This window comes from Oryx dammah, unplaced genomic scaffold, assembly GCF_014754425.2.
Source record: "Oryx dammah isolate SB20612 unplaced genomic scaffold, SCBI_Odam_1.1 HiC_scaffold_3, whole genome shotgun sequence".
NCBI classification, from domain to species: Eukaryota; Metazoa; Chordata; class Mammalia; order Artiodactyla; family Bovidae; genus Oryx; species Oryx dammah.
In genome coordinates this window covers 112,015,809-112,039,218 of record NW_024070187.1, presented here as the reverse complement: position 1 = coordinate 112,039,218, position 23,410 = coordinate 112,015,809, and the positions used below count along the sequence as shown (strand labels likewise).

The 23,410-nt window shown below is 47.3% G+C and overlaps 1 protein-coding gene across 5 annotated transcripts in view; it reads right to left on the bottom strand.

Moving 5' to 3' along the window:
• TBC1D14 (TBC1 domain family member 14) overlaps nt 1-23,410 on the bottom strand; it is a 119,229-nt gene that overhangs the window by 46,351 nt on the left and 49,468 nt on the right. For all 5 annotated transcript variants that reach the window (XM_040237592.1, XM_040237594.1, XM_040237595.1 and 2 more), the window contains exon 3: nt 16,955-17,075. In XM_040237592.1, the coding sequence (XP_040093526.1) occupies nt 16,955-17,075 (121 nt within the window). The remainder of the gene's footprint in view (nt 1-16,954; nt 17,076-23,410) is intronic.

The window sequence follows — 23,410 nt, the reverse complement described above, 5'->3', positions numbered from 1 at the left end:
GCGTGCTTTGAAATTTTGAAATTCATTCATCCATTTAACGGGCTTCCCTTGTGGCTCAGACAGTAAAGAATCCTCCTACAATGTGGGAGATGTGAGTTCCATCCCTGGGTTGGATAGATCCCCTGGACAAGGGAATGGCTGCCCACCCCAGTATTCCGGCCTGGAGAATTCCACAGACTGTACAGTCCATGGGGTCCCAAGGAGTGGGGCATACCTGAGTGACTTTCACTTTCACCCATTTAAGAAATTCGTATTAACCATCCAATAAAGCTAGGAATGGTTCTAGCCCTGGGGAGAAAGTGACTGAAAAGCAAACGAGGTCTGCTCCTAAGCTTCGTGAATTCATGCTCTGGGAGGGGTCGAGAGGCGGGCAATAAAGAGGCAACAAGCAAGTGGACAAGAGTCTACAACAGAGAAAAGCGCTGTGCAGAAAATACCCAACAGCCCTCTGGCAGAGGACGGTCCTTCAGACTGGGTGGTCAGGGAAAACCGCTTAGAAGATGCCACCCAGGAGGGAGCATCTGAGCTAAGACAGGACAAGTCTCATTCAACCCCCTCAACCCCATGAAGTGAGTCAGTCCTGTGCTAGGCAGAGGGACGGCCCCCAGACACACCCATGTCAATCTCGGGGACCTGTGACTGTTAGCTTAGGCGGTAGAAGGGACTCTGCAGGCGGGATTAACGTCATGGGCCCTGAGATGGGGAGATTATCCTTCATTATCTGGGTGGGCCCAAAATAACCCCAAGTGTCCTCAGAAGATCGAAGCAGAGGAGGATGTGAAGATGGAAGCAGGAGAAGGCAACGCGCTGATGGAAACAAATTGCAGTGATGCAGCCACAAGCCAAGGAAGGCCAGCAGCTTACAGAACCTGGGACAGGAGGCCCAGGTTCTCTCCCAGGTCTCTAAGGAGACCAGCCCTGCCTACACTTTGATTTTAGCCTGGAAGGTTCATTTCAGATTTCGGACCTCCTAACTATAGGAGGATAAATCTGTGTTGTTTTAAGTCACCAACTCTGATGGTAATTTATTGAGGAGCAACAAGAAATGAGTATAGGTACTGTCAGCATCCTCCCCCCACCCCCTTTTCCCCGACGCAGCAGCTGAGGCTCTGAGCACCTTCCCCAGTTAAGTGACAGCTGGTCAGGGGCAGGGTGCGATTTCATCCAGGGCAGTCTGGCTCCGAAGCCTCTTCCTATCAACTCCCCTGGTGCCTGGCCTTCGAACTACGACTTCAGTCATGCTCCCTCCATGGTCCTAAGGCCACACTAACTATCAGACACGGGCACAGGATCAAGGAACCAACGTAACACTTGCCTGTGAACTCAAGGGTACCACGGAGTGGGAAAGATTGAGGGCAAGGGAAGGGGGCAACCGAGGGTGAGATGGCTGGATGGCATCACTGACTCAGTGGACAGGAGCCTGAGCAAACTCCAGGAGACAGTGAAGGACAGGAAAGCCTGGCGAGCTGCAGTCCAGGTGGCAAAGAGTCGGCATGACTGAGCAACTGAACAGCAACAACAATGGGGTTTCCAGTGGCAAAGAGAAGACTCCACCTGAAGCGCTTTCACACACTGACAAGATGCAAAGCAACATTCTGAGCTCAACTTACACTAGTAACTTAAAGGACAGTTTAGAGGAAACTGAAAGTTCACAGCCTTACTCCTCTCAAATCTGAGGTTCCTCCAAGTCCCGCGTGGCCGCTTGCTGACTACAGCTCCTCAGAAGGGTCAGCTAGCCTCCACGCACTGCAGCCCGAGACAAGGCAGCCAGGCCTGTGCCCATCAACCCCTGGGAAAGGCCCAAGAAGTGTCTTCCCTGCTGATCCAACAGTGCTCAGAGACTATAAAATACTTTTAAAAATCTCAACCTTCCATTGGGAATTAGATTGATGTGAAAAAAAAAAGTAGTTTTCTCTGGCTGTCAATATTTTTATATCAACATATTAAATTGTTCAGGGAAGCATAGCAGCATTTGAAAGCTCCCAAGGGCCACCTCCCTACATCTTCCTCGGAAGCCGCCTCGATTCAGCTGCTTACCTGGAACACACTTTTCTGGTTCAGGTTATTCAACAGGCTACTCAGCTGCAGATACGATCACCGGAGCCCACAGTCAGTCACAGACCAGGTTCAGAAGACGGATGGTCCCCTTTGAACAATCCCGGCCACAGCGTCTTCAGGGTCAGACTGGGCAAGTCTCCTGAGAGCCGATTGTGGACACGCCAGAGAGAAGCTGCACAGCTCTATCACAAACGTGTGCCCGCGAGCGAAGCATACACTGTCCCCTGGCTCAGAGGAAGGCCAGGGAGGGTAGGGAGGCAGGGCGCGGAGTCTCAGGTGAAGAGGGCTTTCCTCTTAATTGTGCATGCCTCTGTCATTTGGGGATTCTACAAGTTTTTTTTTTCATGAACTATTTTTTATAATTTGTAAAAAAAAATTTTTTAAGCTATTTCAGATGGAATTCAAGACTGCTTTTGCCAAATACAAGTTTCTAAAACACACTGAACCCCCTGACAGTGGCGAAGTTGTTTTATTTCACTTTTTTAAAGATTTTTTTCCAGTCACAGGAGTGAAGGTATAGCCCTGAGGTGAGACCAGAACACGAGAAGCCACGGACATTTACTGAGCTCTCACTGGACACCAACCACTGCTCCAGGAACACCCACACTTAAACACAAACTGACTGCATTAGTTTTTATTTGTTTTGGCTGCACCATGCAGCACACAGGGTCTTAGCGTATCAGGGGTCGAGCCCGTCGAAGCACAGAGTCTTCTAACCACTGAACTACTGCGGCTACCACCACCCACTACCACCCAGACTTCCTCCCACTGAACCTTCACAAGCACAGGCAAGATGGGCATTACTTTGCAGAGAAGGAGCCACCGGTTGAGAGTGGCAAAGTCAAGTCGGCGGCCTGAAGCCACGCAACTGACTGCGAGTGATCGAACCAGGACACAGACAAGGCGCCCTCTGCTCAGAGTCCCTCCCAGGCCTGACCCCTCTGACCCCAGCAGGGTCTGTGGCCCCAGGAAAGATCGGCCCGTCCGTTTCCTGGTCTCGGGCTCCCACCTCCCCCTGGGAGCCCCAGCGCAAAGGCTGGAAGTGTGCTCCAAGTTCTGCCCTCTCGGACTGACGGGGAAAGGCGTCACTTCCACACCCGGAGAAAGAAGCAAACCTGCCTTGAGAGGCACCGGGCACGGAATCCAGCTTATACTAAGGCATCTGAGGCGAGAGAGTTAAACTGCTCAGATGAATTAACTGTCACCACGACAACAGGAGACAATCCATCCATGCACAGAACAAAAACTGTCCAAACTAAAGGACCACACTGCCATTTCCCTTTCTCCTCGCTTCCCCCTTTCCTTCTCTTCCACAAACGCCTCATAGAAAAGCCTGATATATAACGTGCTGCCTCTCTAAAATCCAAGATTAATAAGAATTAGACATTTTATACTCGTAGCTCAGTCGGTAAAGAGTCTGCCTTCAATGCAGCAGCCCCAGGTTCGATTCCTGGGTCAGGAAGATCCCCTGGAGAAGGAAATGGCAACCCACTCCAGTATTCTTGCCTGGAGGATCCCATGGACAGAGGAGCCTGGCGGAATACAGTTCTTGGGGTCGCAAGAGCTCGGACATGACTTAGCGACTAAACAAGCACCACAGACGTTTTATGAGATAATCTCCTGCTGAGACTGAGACAGTCAATTCTTGGGTAGGTTGATAAGAAGTCCTCAAGGAGAAGCAAGGGGTCTGGAGCCCTTGAGAAGGAGAAAGGGGTCCGGGTCTCTCAAGGAGGAGAAAAGGACAAACTTTTTCTACATTGCTTTGTCTTGGTCAATATAACAATATATCTTCTTGAGGACATGTTTCTCCTTAACAAGAACCTCGTGACTGATCTTGTTATCTTAAGATATATATTGTGGAAGTGGATCTGGTTCAGTTCAGTTCAGTCGCTTAGTGATATCTGACTCTGCAACCCCATGGACTGCAGCACGCCAGGCTTCCCTGTCCATCACCAACTCCTGGAGCTTGCTCAAATTCATGTCCATCAAGTCGGTGATACCATCCAACCATCTCATCCTCTGTCGTCCCCTTCTCCTCTTGACTTCAATCGTTCCCAGCATCAGGGTCTTTTCCAGTGAGTCAGTTCTTTGCATCACGTGGCCAAAATACCGGAGCTTCATCTTCAGCATCAGTCTTTCCAATGAATATTCACAGTTGATTTCCTTTAGGATTGACTGGTTTGATCTCGTTGCCATACAAGGGACTCTCAAGAGTCTTCTCCAACACCGCAGTTCAAAAGCATCAATTTTTCGGCACTCAGCTTTCTTTATGGTCCAACTCTCACACCCATACATGACTACTGGAAAAACCATAGCTTTGGACGGACCTTTGTTGGCAAAGTAATGACTCTGCTTAATATGCTGTCTAGCTTGGTCACAGGTTTTCTTCTAAGGAGCAAGCGTCTTTTAATTTCATGGCTGAGTCACCATCTACAGTGATTTTGGAGTCCAAGAAAATAAAGTCTGTTGCTGTTTTCATTGTTTCCCCATCTATTTGCCATGAAGTGATGGGAATGGATGCCATGATCTTAGTTTTTTGAATACTGAGTTTTAAGCCAGTTTTTTTTACTCTCCTCTTTCACTTTCATCAAGAGGCTCTTTAGTTCTTCTTCACTTTCTGCCATAAGGGTGGTATCTGCATATCTAGGGATATTGATATTTCTCTCCGCAATCTTGATTCCAGCTTGTGCTTCCTCCAGCCCAGCATTTCTCAGGATGTGTACTCTGCATATAAGTTACATAAGCAGAATGTCAAGATACAGCCTTGACATACTCCTTTCCCGATTTGGAACCAGTCTGTTGTTCCATGTACAATTCTAATTGTTGCTTCTTGACCTGCACACAGATTTCTCAGAAAGTAGATTAGGTGGTCTGGTATTCCCATATTTTTAACAATTTTCCACAGTTTGCTGTGATCCACACAGTCAAAGGCTTTGGCATAGTCAATAAAGCAGAAATAGATGTTTTTCTGGAACTCTCTTGCTTTTTCCATGATCCAGCAGATGTTGGCAATTTGATCTCTGGTTCCTCTGCCTTTTCTAAATCCAGCTTGAACATCTGGAAGTTCAAGGTTCACGTATTGCTGAAGCCTGGCTTAGAGAATTTTGAGCATTCCTTTGCTAGAGTGTGAGATGAGTGCAATTGTGGAGTAGTTGGCATTGCCTTTCTTTGGGATTGGAATGAAAACTGACCTTTTCCAATCCTGTTGTCACTGCTGAGTTTTCCAAATTTGCTGGCATATTGAGTGCAGCACTTTCACAGCATCATCTTTTAGGACTTGAAATTGCTCGGCTGGAATTCTATCACCTCCACTAGCTTTGTTCATAGTGATGCTTCCTAAGGCCCACTTGACTTCGGACTCCAGAATGTCTGGTTCCTAGGTGAGTGATCACACCAACATGGTTACCTAGGTCATTAAGATCTTTTCTATATAGTTCTTCTGTGTATTCTTGCCACTCCTCTTAATATCTTCTGCTTCTGTTAGGTCCATACTGTTTCTGACCTTTACTGTGCCCATCTTTGCATGAAATGTTCCTTTGGTATCTCTAATTTTCTTAAAGAGATCTCTGATCTTTCCCATTCTGTTGTTTTCCTCTATTTCTTTGCATTGATCACTTAGGAAGGCTCTCTTATCTCTCCTTGCTATTTTTTTGGAACTCTGCATTCAGATGGGTATCTTTCCTTTTCTATGTTGCCTTTAGCTTCTTTTGTTTTCTCAGCTATTTGTAAGTCTTCCTCAGACCACCATTTTGCGTTTTTGCATTTCTTTTTCTTGGGGATGGTCTTGATCACTGCCTCTCGTACAATGTCACGAACCTCTGTCTATAGTTCTTCAGGCACTCTATCAGATATAATCCCTTGAATCTATTTGTGACTTCCACTGTATAATCATAAGGGATTTGATTTAAGTCTGAATTTGACAATAAGGAGTTCATGATCTGAGCCACAGTGAGCTTTTAGTCTTTCTTTAAATATTTGGAAGAGCTCATCAATGAAACTCCCTCTAGGCTTGGAGATTTCTTTTTTGCAAGGTTTTGAACTACAATTTCCATTTCATTAATAATTACAGCACAATTTGGGCTATCTATTGCATCCTGAATGAGCTTTGGTGCTGTGTGACTTCCAAGGAAGCGGATCATTTCATCTAAGTTATCAAACTTATGTTTGGAGAGTTATTTATAACATTCTCTCATCCTTTTAATTTCTGCAGCGTCTGCAGTATATCTCCTCATTTAACTTCTCTTACTGATAATTTGGTCCTCCTTTCTGTCAGTTTTGTTCGTGTCTGATTTTGTTGATCGTTTCAGAGAACAAGCTTGTGGTTTCTCTCTTAATTTCTGTTTTCAATCTCAGTGTCTTCTGTTCTCATGCGTGTTATTTTCTCCTTTCTGCTTGTTTTGGGTTTATTTGCTCCTTTTACAGTTTCTTAAGGTAGAAAATTAGAGAACTCTTCTCTTTTCTAATTGAACTGGCTTAATGCTATAAATTCCGTTCTTGGGGAATTCCCCAGAAGTCCAGTGGTTAAGACACTGGGCTTTCCCTGCCAAGGGCCCAAGTCTGATCCCTGGTTGGGGAACTAAGGTCCCATGAGCCACACAGTGAGGCCAAACAATTAAAATGTCCTTCTAAGCACTGCATCCCACAAAGTTTGATAGACTGTATTTTTGTTCAGTTCAAAATATATTCTCATTTTCCTTGTGACTCTCTTATTGTCCCAAAACTTATCTAGAAGCATATGCTCAGGCGTGATCAACTCTTTTGTGACTCCATGGACTAGAGCCCACCAAGCTCCTCTGTCCACTGGATTCTCCAGGCAACAGTAATGGATTAGATTAGCATTTCCTTCTCCAGGGGTTTAGAAGCATGTTACGTGTTTAATTTCCAAGCGTGGAGAGAAGTTCTTATCAGAAAGATAAGAAGAAGATAACTTCATTGAGGTGAGGGAAGATATTTTGTATAAACTGAGTCCTTTCCAATTTAGCTTCTCTTATATCACAGGTTTGGTCTATCTTGGTGACCATTCACATGAGCTTGAAAAGGTGTGTAGTGCTCTGCTGGGGTGTGGAGTCTTCTCCGAACGCCCAGCAGCCTGGCTCAGTGATGGGAGGCTCTCCTGTGGGGCTGGCTCACTCTGCCAGCAGCCCCTTCAGTTACTCAGAGGGGCACTGGCCTTCCCGTTGTAACCTTGGATGCGCCTGCTTGTCTCAGATCTGTCGGGCTCTGTGCTGCGTACTTTGCAGCTCTGCTATTAGACACACACTCAATGTGACTATGTCTTCACTGGCAACATCCCACCTGTCCCTGGTGACTTCTTTGCTCTGAAGTCTACTTTTCCTGATCTTACTCCATCTGCATTTTGACAAGTGTCTTCAGGGCAGTGTTATCTTTTTGCACCCTTTAATTATAACTACATGCTTCGTATTTGGAGTGAATTTGTTTTAGACAGTACATAGCTGGGTCGTTGTTTCTGAACCCACTCAGACAATGTCACACACAATTGGTATGCTCAGACCATTTATATTAAGGTAAATTATTGACACGTTTCAATTTGAGCCGTCCATCTTATGTTTTCTAGTTTTCTTTTCTACATTTCCTCTTGCCTGTCTTGCTTTTACTTCCTAGAACTTTTTTTTTCAGAATTCCATTTTAAAATATTTCATTTTTCACTCTCTTTGTGAAGTTTAGTGGTTGATCTGAGATTTACAATATATATTTCTCACAATCTAATTAGAATCAATATTTTAGCACTTCACGTGGAATGTAGAAACATTACCATCATGCCCTCTTCCCCTTCCTGGTCTATCTATAACACATACTACATCAACATATGCTGAAAACCCCACACAACAGCACACTTTTTGCTTTCAACAAAACATTTCAAAGCCCTCGTTGAGAGAACAATGGTCTCTTGTGCTCATCTGGACTTTTACCATTTCTGGCCCTCTTCCTTCCTAATGTTTCGGGTCTCTTCTAGTATAATGTCCCTACTGTCTGGAAAACTTCCTTCAGTAATTTTTTTTAGATCTGCTGGCAACAAATCCCCTCAGTTTTCCTTTATCCGAAAAGATCTTTATTTTACTTCCACTGCTGGAGGGTATTTTTGCTGGATATAGAATTTGGGGTTGATAGTACTTTTCTTGGGTTAAGTAAGGCTTGCATTATTCAATAAAGCCACAAGTCATGTCACGCAGGGCCACCCAAGATGGACGGGTCACAGTGGAAAGTTCTGACAAAACATGGTCCACTGGAGCAGGGAATGGCAAACCACTCCAGTATTCTTGCCGTGAGAACCCCATGAACACTATGAAAAGGCAAAAAGATATGACACAGGAAAATAAGCAACCCCCCAGGTCAGACGGTGTCCAATATGCTACTGGGGAAGAACGGAGGGCCATTACTGACAGCTCTAGAAAGAAGGAGGCAGCTGGGCCAGTATGGAATCAATGCCCAGTCGTGGATATGTCTGGCAGTCAAAGTAAAATCCGATGCTGTAAAGAACAATTCTGCATAGGAACCTGGAATGATAGGTTCATGAATCCAGGTAAATTGGATGTAGTCAAGCAGGAGACGGCAAGAATGAACATCGACATGATAATTTAGGAATCAGTGAACTAAAAAACTTATTTTGTAGAAATAAGTTTTTTTGGAGAAGGAAATGGCAACCCACTCCAGTGTTCTTGCCTGGAGAATCCCAGGGATGGGGGAGCCTGGTGCGCTGCTGTCTATGGGGTCGCACAGAGTCAGACATGACTGAAGTGACTTAGCAGAACTAAAATGGGCAGGAATGGGTGAATTTAACTCAGATGACCATTATATCTACTACTGTGGGCAAGAATCCCTTAGAAGAAATGAAGTAGCATCATAGTCAACAAAAGAGTCTGAAATGCAGAACTCGGGCGCTATCTTAAAAATGACAAAATGATCTCGATATGTTTCCAAGGAAAACCATTCAACGTCACAGTAATCCAAGTCTATGCCCTGCCCACGAATGCCGAAGAAGCTGAAGTTGACCAGTTCTATGAAGACCTACAAGACCTACAACACCAAAAAAAGATGTCCTTTTCATTAGAGGGAACTAGAATGCAAGAAATACCTGGAGTAACAAGCAAGTTTGGCCTTGGAGTATAAAATGAAGCAGGGCAAAGGCTAACAGAGTCTTGTCAAGAGAACACACTGGTCATAGCAAACATCCTTCGCCAACAACACAAGAGAAGACTCTACACATGGACATCACCAGATGGTCAATACCGAAATCAGACTGATTATATTCTTTGCAGTCGAAGATGGAGGAGATCTACATAAGTCAGCAAAAACAAGACACGGAGCTGACTGTGGCTCAGATCATTAGCTCCTTGTTGCAAAATCCAGGCTTAAATTTAAGGAAGTAGGGAAACCACTAGGCCATCCAGACATGATCTAAATCAAATCCCTTATGGTTATACAGTAGAAGTGACACATACATTCCAGGGATTAAACCTGGTAGACAGAGTGCCTGCAGAACTGTGGACAGAGGTTCACAGCACTGTACAGGAGGCAGTGGCCAAAACCATTGCAAAGAAAAAGAAATGCAAGAAGGCGGAATGGTTGTCTGAGGAGGCCTTACAAATAGCTAAGGAAAGAAGAAAAGTAAAAAGCAAGGCAGAAGGGGAAAGATACACCCAACTGAATGCAGAGTTCCAGAGAATAGCACGGAGAGATAAGAAGGCCTTCTTAAACGAACAATGCAAAGAAGTAGAGGAAAACAACAGAATGGGGAAGAATAGAAATCTCTTCAAGGAAATCGAGGATGTCAAGGGAACATTTCAAGCTAGAATGGGCACAATAAAGGACAGAAACGGTAAAGACCTAGCAGGTAGAAGAGATTAATACGAGGAGGTGGCAAGAATACACAGAACTGTACAAAAATGGTCTTAATGACCAGGATAACAATGATGGTGTGGTCACTCACCTGGAGTCAGACATCCTAGCGTGAAGTCACGTGGGCCTTAGAAAACATCACTACGAACAAAGCTAGTGGAGGTGATGGAATTCCAGTTGAGCTATTTCAAGTCCTAAAAGATGATGCTGTGAAAGTGCTGCACTCAATATGCCAGCAAATTTGGAAAACTCAGCAGTGGCCACAGGACTGGTAAAGGTCAGTTTTCATTCCAATCCCAAAGAAAGGCAATGCTAAAGAATGTTCAAACTACTGCACAACTGGACTCATCTCACACAGTAACAAAGTAATGTGCAAAATTCTCCAAGCTAGGCTTCAACAGTACATGAACCAAGAACTTCCAGATGTTCAAGCTGGATTTAGAAAAGGCAGAAGAACAGAGTCAAATTGCCAACATCCACTGGATCACAGAGAAAGGAGAGGAATTCCAGAAAAACATCTACTTCTACTTCACTGACTACATTAAAGCCTTTGACTGTGTGGATCACAACAAACTGTGGAAAATTTTTAAACAGATAGGAACACCAGACCACTTTACGCACCTCTGAGAAACCTGTATGTGGTTCAAGAAGCAACAGTTAGAACCAGACATGGAACAGACTGGCTCAAAATTGGGAAAGTAGTACAAGGCTGTATATTGTCACCCTGCTTATTGAACTTGTATGAAGAGTCCATCATGAGAAATGCCAGGATTGATGATGCACAAGCTGGAATTAAGATTGCCAGGAGAAACATCAACAACCTCAGATATGCAGATGATACCACTTTAATGGCAGAAAGAGAACAGTATCTACAGAGCCTTCTAATGAGGGTGAAAGAGGAGAGTGAAAAAGCTGGTTTAAAACTCAACTTTCAAAAAACTACGATCATGGCATCTGGTCCCATCACTTCATGGCAAATAGAAAAGGAAAATGTGGAAGCAGTGACAGATTTTATTTTCTTGGGCTCCAGAATCACTGTGGACAGTTACCGCAGCCATGAAATTAAAAAACACGCTTGCTCATTGGAAAGAAAGTTATGACAAACCTAGACATTAAAAAGAGTTAAAGTATTAAAAAGCAAAGACATCACTTTGCTAACAAAGATCCGTATAGTCAAAGCTATGGTTTTTCTAGTAGTCATGTATGGATGTGAGAGTTGGACCATAAAGAAAGCTGAGTGCCGAAGAATTGATGCTTTTGGACTGTGGTGCTGGAGAAGAATCTTTAGAGTCCCTTGTACTGCAAGAAGATCCAACCAGTCCATCCTAAAGGAAATCAGTCCTGAATATTCATTGGAAGGACTGATGCTGAAGCTGAAGCTTCAGTACTTTGACCACCTGATGCGAAGAGCCAACTCATTGGAAAAGACCCAGATGTGGGGAAAGATGAAGAGGAGCAGGGAAAGGAGAAGAGGTGGTCAGAGAATGAGAGTTAGATAGCATCACTGACTCAATGGACATGAGTTTGAGCAAACTCCGGGTGATGGACAGGGGAGCCTGACGTGCTGTAGGCCATGGGGTTGCAAAGAGTCAGACTCGACTCAGGGACTGAACAACGAGAAGTTCTTTCCTTTCAGCGCTTAAAGAAATGCTGTTTCACTTCCTGCTGGCCTCCTCGGTTTCTGATGGGAAAAGCAAGTCATCCAAACTGCCCCTCGCCAGTAAGTGATATACTTTCTCTGGCTGCTTCTAAGATTTTTTTCTTTGTCTACATTTCCCGCAGCATGGTTATGAAATGTCTGGGCACTGACTTTGTGAGTTCATCCTGTCTGGAGCTCACTGAGCCTCCTGGTCTCCCGAATCTGTAGGTTTATATCTTTTGCAAGATTTGAGACACAATCAGCCCTTATTTATACTACCCTGTGTCAAGCTGGGGATACCAGAGGATGCAGAGAGTGGTGAGTGTGGTCCATTCAGCAGAGCTCCCAGTCTTCCTCTCCAAACCACCTGCCACAACTTCCTTTCTGGACAGCCCCACACTGCTGCTCCAGGTGCTACGCTTATGTTCGAGTGGTACGGCTGCCTGCACTGGGAGAGACACTTTAGAGTATGCTTTGTTCTTCTTATCCGTAACTGAGACCTGATCTTTCGTGTAAACTAGTTCAAACTCATTTTCCAAATGCATAAGGGATTGTAAGAATGAAGAAAGGTTTCCTTTTAAAATGAAACTAACTTGTTTAGAATATGCTTGTCGGCCAGCCTCCAGTCACCTGCAGTGAGCACTCAAGGCTTTTCCTTTCTGCAGCCTATGATCATTCATGATCTCCTGAGAACCCAGAGGTGAGAATGAATGTCACTTTTAAGTTGTCCTGGTTTTGCCTTCTTCTGGAATTCTCTCTTTAACATCTAAGAACTGACTTGAAATGCCAGAAGGCCACTGAAGACATCCCAGGTTATACGAACGCCATGTACTCGTGTTTGCTCCCGACAGTTCTGTCCAGGACGGTGAAGCCTGCGAGCTTGCCCCACCCGCTGCTGTCTTTGCCACAAGCAGTGTCTGCCTCAGAGCCCACCCAGGACTGAAGCCTGCTGCTCAGCCTCACTTCCTGACAACACTGCCAGTCCCTCACATCTGTGTACACAGCACGAGGCCTCAGAGAGTCACAGATTCTGTTCTGAAGCATCATCCCAGGGGTTCACAGTCCGGAGTCCCTCTGACATGTACTCAAATTACAAAGACTTGCTATCACTCTTCAGTGGTCTTTTCTTAAAAGAAAAGCACAGCACATGGAAAAATACTGAAAGGAAAAACACCAAAATACAAACAAGTCATCATTTGGGGGCAGTAAGATTCCAAGTGTTATTTTATTTCCTAATATTCTTATATATCTTCTACACATTACTATAACCAAATCAAAGTGTTAGTCGCTGAAGTGAAAGTGAAGTCGCTTAGCCGTGCCTAACTCTTTGGGACCACATGGACTATAGCCTACCAGGTTCCTCTGTCCCTGGGATTCTCCAGGCAAAAGTACTGGAGTGGGTTGCCGTTTCCTTCTCCAGGAGATCTTCCCAACCCAGGGGTTGAACCCGGGTCTCCTGCATTGCAGGCAGACGCTTTACCATCTGAGCCGCCAGGGAAGTCATAAGTCATGTCCAGCTCTCTGTGACCCCATGGACTGTAGCCCACCAGCCTCCTCTATCCATGGAACTTTCTAGGCAAGAATACTGGAGTGGGGTACCAGTCCCTTCTTCAAGGGATCTTCCCAACCCAGAGACTGACCCGGGCCTCCCACGTTGCAGGCAGATTCTTTACCGTCTGAGCCCCCGGGGAAGCCCATAACAGGTGAGTGTGACTGACTTATCTAAAGGCATCCACTCCCCACCCCCAAACGTGAGCAACTGGGAGACCACTCGCCACAGCCACCTCTGCTGGCTACGCCAGGAACACCTCTTTAGGAAGACTTTGTCCATGCGAATTCATGGAGCAGAGGTTCAGAATTTTCCAGCAAGTCACCACTTCTCAAACCTGACTGCACATCAGATTTGCCCCACCCACAGCATATAAACACAAACAAAACACCTGTCAGCCTGGAAGGGCGGTGTCAGGAAGAGAAGTCCAGCAGTTCTAAAGCTGACCAGAAAGGCTGTCATCTACGAAAACGGGGGAAGCTGCAAAGGGCACAGGTCTGACAGATCAGAAAAAAAGAAAATCAGAGTTTAGCTTTGGTGCTTGTTCATCAGGGAAGGCCTACCAGATGTCCAGAGGGAGCTGTCGGGTAGGCAGTGGGAGGCCCATGTGTGAGACAGAGCTGGGACCCAAACCCAGCAAGTCTGACTCCAAAGTCCATGTTTTTAAATCGCCACAGGAGGCCACTTCTACTCAGGTACGAAATATTCCCAAAGAGAAAGGGGAAAGGAATTAAGAGTCTAACAAAGGTCCATCTAGTCAAGGCTATGGTTTTCCAGTGGTCATGTATGGATGTGAGAGTCGGACTGTGAAGAAAGCAGAGCGCCAAAGAATTGATGCTTTTGAACTGTGGTGTTGGAGAAGACTCTTGAGAGTCCCTTGGACTGCAAGGAGATCTAACCAGTCCAGTCTGAAGGAGATCAGCCCTGGGGTTTTTTTGGAAGAAATGATGCTAAAGCTGAAACTCCAGTACTTTGGCCACCTCATGCAAAGAGTTGACTCATTGGAAAAGACTCTGATGCTGGAGGGATTGGGGGCAGGAAGAGAAGGGGATGACAGAGGATGAGATGGCTGGATGGCATCACCAACTCGATGGACGTGAGTCTGAGTGAACTCCAGGAGTTGGTGATGGACAGGGAGGCCTGGCGTGCTGTGGTTTATTGGGTCGCAAAGAGTCGGACACGACTGAGCTGAACTGAAATATCTTAATTACGTTTTAGCCCTAACTAGAGCTACTGCTACCATCTGGGATCACCAGTCTGGACACTCAGGCCCCAGGGACGGGCCCTCTGAATCGGGGAGGGGAGGCTGGGAGAACCGACAGCTTAGATAGCAGCCAGCTCCGGCCTGTGCCCAGGATCTTCCTCCCAGCTCAGGGGAGGCCCCAGGGTGAGGGATGGGCGGCCCAGACACGAAGCTGGAGCAAACAGGACGGAGGCAGGGCTGTATGAGGCATGCAGGTACCGTTACATCGTGTATTATTGATGCTCAGAGCCAGATGGCCCTCTTCTCTGCAGCATCATGTTACCCTACCAAATTAGCTGACCTAGTCACTTCAGTTCACGGAAACCCTCTAAGAACATAACCCACATTCGCCTTTAAAAAAGGGGGGTACGACAAAGGTAACAGAAATTCAAGCGTGATGCAAGTGGCATTAAGAGCCACGGGAAAATCTACGCAGCATAACATATATAAAAAGTATAACTTTTTAGAAAAGCATAGATTTCTTCAAAAATTCTGTAACAGCTTAGCTACTGAGTTTCCTAAGAAACGGCAGAGCTGATCTCTGCATGTGAATATACATTTTAATTGTGTGTTATTTTAACAACCTACACAATAAGTAATCCACATTCAAAGTGTAACAGTCTCTAAAAATGAATTTCAACACTGATTTATTTTGCAGTTCTCCTGGGTCCCAACAACTGCTGTAAGGAAAATTAGACACCGTTCGAAACACTATGAATTTGCCGAAACATAAACAATGAAATCTGGACAAAGCCAGTCCGTGGTCTGAGCCAGAGCCTCACACAGTGCAGCCCCGGACCTAACACGTCTATACTTGGAGGGGCCACAAGACTTGGCAGTCCCACGACTTCCATGGGCATTGAGCCAGACCCTCTTCTCTCACCCGGACAAGTCCAAGAGCCGCACGCTTGCCAGGGGGCCTCATCATTCCCTGCATGCGTAAAGCCCTTGGTGGGGGGCTCCCCACAGCCTCGAGGTTAGGGGCGGGCTCCAAGCCCATCACGTCCCACCACGAGGACCGCCCGCCCCTGTTCCCTGGGCTCCCACTGCACGAAGCCCGGAGCCCGGGCCGCCCGGCACCTGCCCCCCTGCATGTCCTGCAGAGGAAGAGCCACGGCGAGGGCCCTGGCACCCACAGGCCTGGGGCCGACCTCCAGCCCCTCTGCCCTCCAGCTGCGCACTCACTCGGTCTGCTCCAGGGCTCCTCTGGTAAAATGAAGACAGTAACTAACTTCTTCATGAGGTTGTAGTGAGTTTTAAATGAACTAGAAACCCAAATGATGACTCATTTAACCCCAGCGTGTGTTCCCCATGGCGGCCCTGCCTCCCTCTCGGTGGCCCTGCCCTGGAATCATCTGCGCACCAGAGGGGTGCTCTGGAGCCTGGGGGCAGTGCCATTTCTCTAACTCCAGAGCCATGCACGAGGCTAGCTCTTAGAGAAGTGTCTACTGAACAAGTGTCAGTGGATAAAAAACTAAGGTTCGGGCGGGGTGGGGGGGCCAGCTCCTGGCGGTGTCACAGCACTGGGCAAATGTCCCACTGTCAGGACGGCTGGGGCTTGGGGCCAAGCAGAAGACGCAGCTGGTCACAGTTGGGTTGGCTGAGGCCACAAACACCCCCGGGCCTTGCTGAGTCTGTGCTTGAGCCCTCTCCCTGGAAGGATGAGCGCCTGCCTCCAGAGCTGCCACCCTCCCCGCCATGGGGGGCAAAGGAGCCCACGGTAGTGAGACACCACAGGCCTAGTCTGACCCTGAACCCCACCCTCTCCCCCAGGACAGGTGGGCAGCCTCCACCAGCGAGGGGAAGGGGGTCACACGGCAGCCTGGGTAACAAAGGCCCCAGCTGCCCTGCTCCTAGGCGGCAGAGGAATAAGTAAGTCCCAAGAAGGGAGAGTTATTTAATACCAGACACAGTTAAAAAGTTTGATCACATTTGTAACTCTTATTGGAAAAAAACTGATTAAATTTAATCAAGTTCTAAACAGCCTGGGTGTTCATTGGAAGGACCGATGCTGAAGCTGAAACTTCAACACTTTGGCCACCTCATGCGAAGAGTTGACTCATTGGAAAAGACCCTGATGCTGGGAGGGATTGGGGGCAGGAGGAGAAGGGAACGACAGAGGATGAGATGGCTGGATGGCATCATCGACTCGATGGACATGGATTTGGGTGGACTCCGGGAGTTGATGATGGACAGGGAGGCCTGGTGTGCTGCGGTTCATGGGGTCGCAGAGAGTCGGACGCGACTGAGCGACCAAACTGAACTGAACTGAAACAGCTGAAGCCCTTGGGATCAGGAAGGGAGAATTCTTTAATATCAAATACAATTAATAAAAATTTGATCACATTTGTAACTCTTATTGGGAAAAAACTGATTAAATTTAATCAAGTTCTAAAGCCCAGCCGTCTCCACTTTCCCACGTGCGCATACAAGCTGTAAGAAAAAAGTTGAAATCACCCACGTTCCGAAGACAGAGTTAAACAGCAGGTACTTAGCATGCAAGTTAAAATAAAGCTTTCCAATTTCAAAGCCGTAATAATGGGCATTTATGCAAGGCTCATAAACAGATGCTGTACCCCGTATTTCTGTGTCTTTGTATCTTGTATACCTTTTGTAACTTCCTTGAATCTTTCTGAGCATTGTCTCCGAGCGGTACTTTTCCAAATAACTTCCATCCCAAGTCATTTTGTTTGTCAAGTCTTGCATTCTGTTTTCTAGCAAGCAAATTCCTGTAATAAGAAAATGAAAGAGTTAGGGCACTGTTGGATACTTACAGAAACACTAGGACCACTGAATCACTCCGTGAAAACAAGCAGACTTTCCTCTGAGAGATTAATGGGCTGAATCACAGACTTTAATTCTGCAGACTTGATTTTCATGTGGACATGGAATTATGAAGCAGGTGAAAAGCTCTTGAACCACAACAAGTAAGCTTTTTGTAGTTCAATGAAAATATGTACAAGTTCTATCATCGAGAGTAAGGATATGCATTACAGCGTAACAAAGCATATCAGGAAAAAGTGAGATTTGAAGTCAGACCAAAAACTGCACTGAAACCCTGGCTCAGTCACTCACTAGCTGTCTGACTCTGATCTGTACATTAACCTCTCTGAGACTCAGTTTCCTTATGTTTAACAAGGGTCACTATATGAATTAAAGTTACAGGTACATGATCAGTGCTCAAAGGATAACAGCTGCTTTAGTCCTGAACCTCTAAGTTAGTTTAAATTATCTATAAGGTAAATCTATATTATCTATTTATAAAGTCTCCATGGATCATAAAAAGAAAGCCACTCTTGAGATAGTCACATGATCTTCTCTCACAACAACATGTAAACAAACTCGAATAACACAAATAAATTCTCAATGGTGCTACAAAATAAACTGTTTTGGAACGCACTGCATTGGTTCATTCACTGAAAATGAATGGTTTCTAGGTCTCACTGGAAAGTTTAAGATAAGCATGAAGCATCTTGTGTGCTAGAAAGAATGTGCTCAAAGAATACTGCGACAGGTTTAACAAAAACAGTACCCGGCTTGAAAGGGCTCTTGCTGACTAAATCTGGAATGTAATCATCAAAATACATAATGAGAACAAGGGATTATAACCCACCCAATAAGAAAAGAAATCCATGAGCCCAAATGGATATGGATACAAATAGGAAAATGAGGGGGGAGGGGCAAAAAAAAAAAAAAAAAACAAATAGGAAAATGAATCCATGAATGAAGGTGGAAGGAAAATTCTTAGAATATCCCAGATAAGTATTCTTTCCTGAGAAATCCTACTGACAGAGGAGCCTGGCGGGCTACAGTCCCGGGGTCGCGAAGAGTCGCGCACGACTTAGCAACTAAACAGCAGCAGCAGTAAGCAGAGAAAGCCTGACGGGCTTACGGATTCGTCAGTGGGTGCTAAAGCCAGTAGGTGGAAGCTGGAAGAAGAAAAGGATCGTTACACAGTTTGAAAGCATCTCCCACAAATTACTAGTTAATTACAAAGACAAAATTAATTAACTTCACAGTGGAGACACCTCACTAGCCAAGTGATCACAGTGGGCATTCTCACCGTCAGGACGGAGAGCGCAGGTCACCTCCTCTGATGCTGAGAACACCACACCAGGTTGATCACAGTTGCCAAAAAATGCATCACCTGAATATCACCATGAGGAAACACAAACACACCGAAACAGAGGGACAGCCGATGAAACAATACATCTGACTCTGAAAATGGCAGTGTCCCAAGCGGACAAAACAACACTGCCTGTCATTTTGGTAAGCAAAGAATGTTGCCTCCCACCCAGCCATCAGCCACTGCAGCCATCTCTAACGGTGCACCCTGAGTGGGGAGGGGGTTCAAGATGCAGAAAGCCAGGGTACTGGCCCCATGTAGTAATGACGTATTTCAAAGGATTGATGTCAGTCAGCCCAGACTGCTGCATCCTCCCATACACAGAAGAGCTCTACAGTCACGAACACGAGCTGGCTGTTTTTTGTGATTAGCAGTCATGTTTTGATGTTCCACTACATTGCTTTTTGTTTTTGTTTTCTTCAGCAAAAACTCCTCTATACCCAGGTTCCTTGCTTATCTCTCTGGAACAGTCCATCAGAGCTATCAGAGAGGCTGCCTTCCCAGGCTTAGTCAGTCCATCAGAGCTATCAGAGAGGCTGCCTTCCCAGGCTTAGTCCTCAGTAAGGCCACCTAATAAAACAGAATTCTCAGCTTTTAGGTGGTGCATTTTTCTCAGCTGACGAAGACTAAAGAACTGTTCCAGATTAAAAGGAGGCTAAAGAGACCTGGGGGCTTCCCAGGTGGTGCTAGTGGGAAAGAACCACCTGCCAGTGCAGGACACGTGAGAGACACGGGTGCTGCCCCTGGGCGGGCAGATCCCCTGGAGGAGGGCATGGCAACCCATGCCAGTGTTCTTGCCTCGATTATCCCATGGACAGAGGAGCCTGGTGGGCTACAGTCTATAGAGTTGCGAAGAATCTGACAGGACTTGAAGTGACTCAGCACAGCACATACACAGAAACCTGACAATTAAAGGCAGGAGGAGGAGGTGATAGAGGATGAGATGAACTCAATGAACATCAGTGTGAGCAAACTCCAGGAGACACTGAAGGACAGGGAAGCCTGGAGTGCTGCAGTCCATAGGGTCGCAAAGAAGCAGACACAACTCAGCAAGTGAACAACAAGAACAGCAGGTGGATCCTGAACCACATCCTGGACCATGGGCCAAAAAAGGTATACAGAAGACTACCAGGACAGCTGGCGCAATGTGAACACAGATGGCAGAATAGAATAGCCCTGGGGTAATATTACATTTCCTGGTCTTGCTAACTGCTATGGTTACGAAAGAGAGTGCCCTTCTGGTATACTTTCTGTTGGATCATACAGAAAGCAAGAGAATCTGATAAAAACATCCGCTTCATTGACTATGCTAAAGCCTTTGACTCTGTGGATCACAGCAAACTGTGGAAAACTCTTAAAGAGATGGGAATACCAGACCATCTTACCTGCCTCCTAAGAAACCTGTATGCAGGTCAAGAAGCAATAGCTAGAATCTTACATGGAACAATGAACTGGTTCCAAATTGGGAAAGAAATACAACAAGGCTGCATACAGTCACTCTGCTTATTTAACTTGTATGCAGAGTACATCATGCGAAATGCTGGGCTGGATGAAGCACAAGCTGGAATCAAGATTGCTGGGAAAAATCTCAATAACCTCAGATATGCAGATGACACCACTCTTACAGCACAAAGTGAAGAAGAACTAAAGAGCCTCTTGATGAACGTAAAAGGAGAATGAGAAAGCTGGCTTAAAACTCAACATTCAAAAAAAAAAAAATGAGATCAGGGCATCTGGTCCCATCACTTCATGGCAAATAGATGGGGAAACAGTGGAAGCAGTGACTGACTTTATTTTCTTGGGCTCCAAAATCATTGCAGACGGTGACTGCAGCCATGAAATTAAAAAGACGCTTGCTCCTTAGAAGAAAAGCTATGACAAACCTAAACAGTATATTAAAAAGCAGAGATATTACTTTGCCAACAAAGGTCCATATAGTCAAAGCAATGGTTTTTCCAGTAGTCATGTATGGATGTGAGAGCTGGATCATAAAGAAGGCTGAGGGCCGAAGAACTGATGTTTTTGAACTGTGGTGTTGGAGAAGACTCTTCAGTCCCTTGGACTGCAAGGAGATCAAACCAGTCAATCCTAAGGAAATCAACCCTGATTATTCATTGGAAAGATTTATGTTGAAGCTGATGCTCCAATACTCTGGCCAACTGATACAAAGAACTGACTCATTGGAAAAGACCCTGATGCTGAAAAAGATTGAGGGCAGGAGGAGAAGAGGACAACAGAGGATGAAATGGTTGGATGGCATCACCGACTCAATGGACATGAGTCTGAGAAGCTCCAGGAGATAGTGAAGGACAGGGAAGCCTGGCGTGCCGCAGTCCATGGGGTCGCGAAGAGTCGATATAATTGAGCCACTGAACAACAACAAAGGGGCATATCTCCAAGGCCTCTTCTAATGCGTCCCTGAAATTCGCATGCACTTATGTAGAATAGATGCCTGTTCACAGAATGAATAAAACAACAGGAATGAAAGGTAAACAACTAGTGAATTGGGGTAAAGGATATATGGAAGTTCCTTATATTTTTCTTGCAAAGTCTCTCTAAATTTAAAATTATATCCCTCAAATGTTACAAAAACTTTCAAAAAAGGTTCTTTGTATTCTTCCTTGCTTTTCTCTTGTGGTTTATAATGGAACCTATTCCGAAGTTGGTCTCATATCCCCAAGGCAATGTCTATTTACCTTTGTAAGAAATGAAGTTTGAGATGTCTCCAGGCCCAACCTGTTTGATAATCCAGGCCCACATTTAAAACCATACCGAATCCTTTGGCACCCAGAAGGGTTCTAAGAATTTGGGTGTCCAGAGTTTGGGTTCTAAGGGCTTACATTTTGCTAAAGAGAGGAGGTGCCTCTGGGGAAGAGAACTGGGTGCCAAGGGACAAAGGTGAGGAAATCAAAGGAGAGGGCCAGGGATGAGAGGCCCGCCTTCCCAAGGACCCTGACCGGACTGCAGGGATGGGAGTCGCTAAGGGTGTGGAGGGATAACAGCAGAGAACCACTTAGAGGCGACTGGACACGGGGAAACGCAAAGGCACTGTGGGCTTTGTGACCCGGGCGGCTGAGTGTCAATCGCGGTGCTACGTACTGAAGACGGCTGACAGGAAGTGAACCAAGAGCAGCAGAAACCTTGGTTTCTCTGTCCACTGCTAAGGCTACATAATGTCACACAAGCAGAGTGCAGATAAAGTTTATCAAAACTCAAAGTGGTGGGACACCTCCCTGGCGGTCCAGAGGTTACAACTCTGCACTTTCAGTGCCAGGGCATGGGTTCCATCCCTGGTTGGGGAACAAAGATCCCACATGCCACCTGGAGAGGCCCAAAACAAAAAAAATCAGAGTTGCATAATTATTTTCAGCATAAGAGCTTAAGCTACACATTACAGGCCATGATTTTTGAAGGGTCTGTAAACTGTATCTTTGGATGTATTATTTTTTGTGATGCTGAGGTCACCACAAGAACCCAGGAGCTCCGAGCAGAAAGGACTCCCTCCGAGCTTCAGCTGCGTGTCACCTGCAGCTCCGGCGCCGGCGCGGGGAGCAGGGAGCCCAGCCAGCAAAGACTTCCTGCCCCCTGCTCCCCTTTTAGGTCACGGTCACGGGGAGACTGACGTGGAGCTGGCTGCTGGGCCCAGGAGCCAGGTGGAGCCAAGGGCGCACCTCTGCCCATCACAGGACCCACTCCGGGGGCCAGGGGCAGGGCGAGCCCCCAGGCCAACCTGTGCCTTCAGCCCCTGTGCTGCGGTCCTAGCATGGGGCTCAGAGACACCCTCGGGGATGCCCACACGTGGGGCTGCTCCCGCCAGTCCAACAGGGCCCGGAAGGAAGACGTGTCTGGATCCCTGGGGGTGTCCCCATGCGGGCTTTGTGACCACGGTGTAGCCCACGCCTGGGTCCCAGAAACAGAGTGTGCGCGTGCCGCTGGAGAAGGCAGTGGTCCTTCCACCGCGTGTGTCCTCAAGGGGACAAGTACATGAGAGGAGGGGGCAGGCTGGGACCCAGCCAAGGCCAGGGGGAGCTGGCCACCTCTAAGGGTGGGGCCCACAGACAGGCACCCATGCAGGCTCAAGGCGACAGAGACAATCTGGACCAACCGGAGCTCAGGACTAAGGATGAGACAGAGGAAACCTCTGGGCAGGGGAGGGGCCCCCAGGGCCTCCTGGAAGGGGGGGCTGGCAGTCAGGGGAAGGGCGGCCGAGCAGCACATGCAGCCCGCCTCCCACGGGAGGGGATGAGGGCTTGAGGCGGTGAGGAGGACCGCCGCCCCAGGGAAGGGCTCTGGGCTGGAGGGCAGAAGCCCCGCTGCAGGGAAGCGAGCGCGGCCTCCGCCAGCGGCACCGGGACCTCCGCAGCTGGCCTCCCTGCAGTCTCTGACTGCAGAGCAGAAACAGCACGGAAGCGGAGGGGACCAACAGGGACCACCACCAGGGCCGACAGGGACCCAGGGCTGCGCGTCTCCAGTCCACACGCACGATGGCGGCCTTCCGTAACAAGACTGTCCACAGCCGCCCAGGACCCCGGACGACGAGTCCCACGCCGCCTACCTGCACACGCAGGCACACCAGCATGGCCCCCTGCACACACACACACCCACACACGTACGCACACCCCCGACACACCCGGCACACACAGTCTGACACACACACGTGGTGGCACAACCTAACCCCCCTGAACCCCACCCTCAAGGCTGGAGGGCGAGGGCTGTGGGCGTAGTGGCTGTGAGGACGCACCTGAAGACCCTAGGAGACCCTGGGGAGAGAGGACTCGCCTGCCCCGAGGCCAGCTGCGGTGTGGGGGCCTCGGCGGCGCTGCCCCCGGAGGCGGGGGGTTGGGGGTGCCGCTCCATACCCCCAGGGCCTCAATCCCACAGCTGGTGCCGCTGCGGGCCTCCACCGCGCTGCACGGCAGGGAGAGAAAGCCCTCCGTG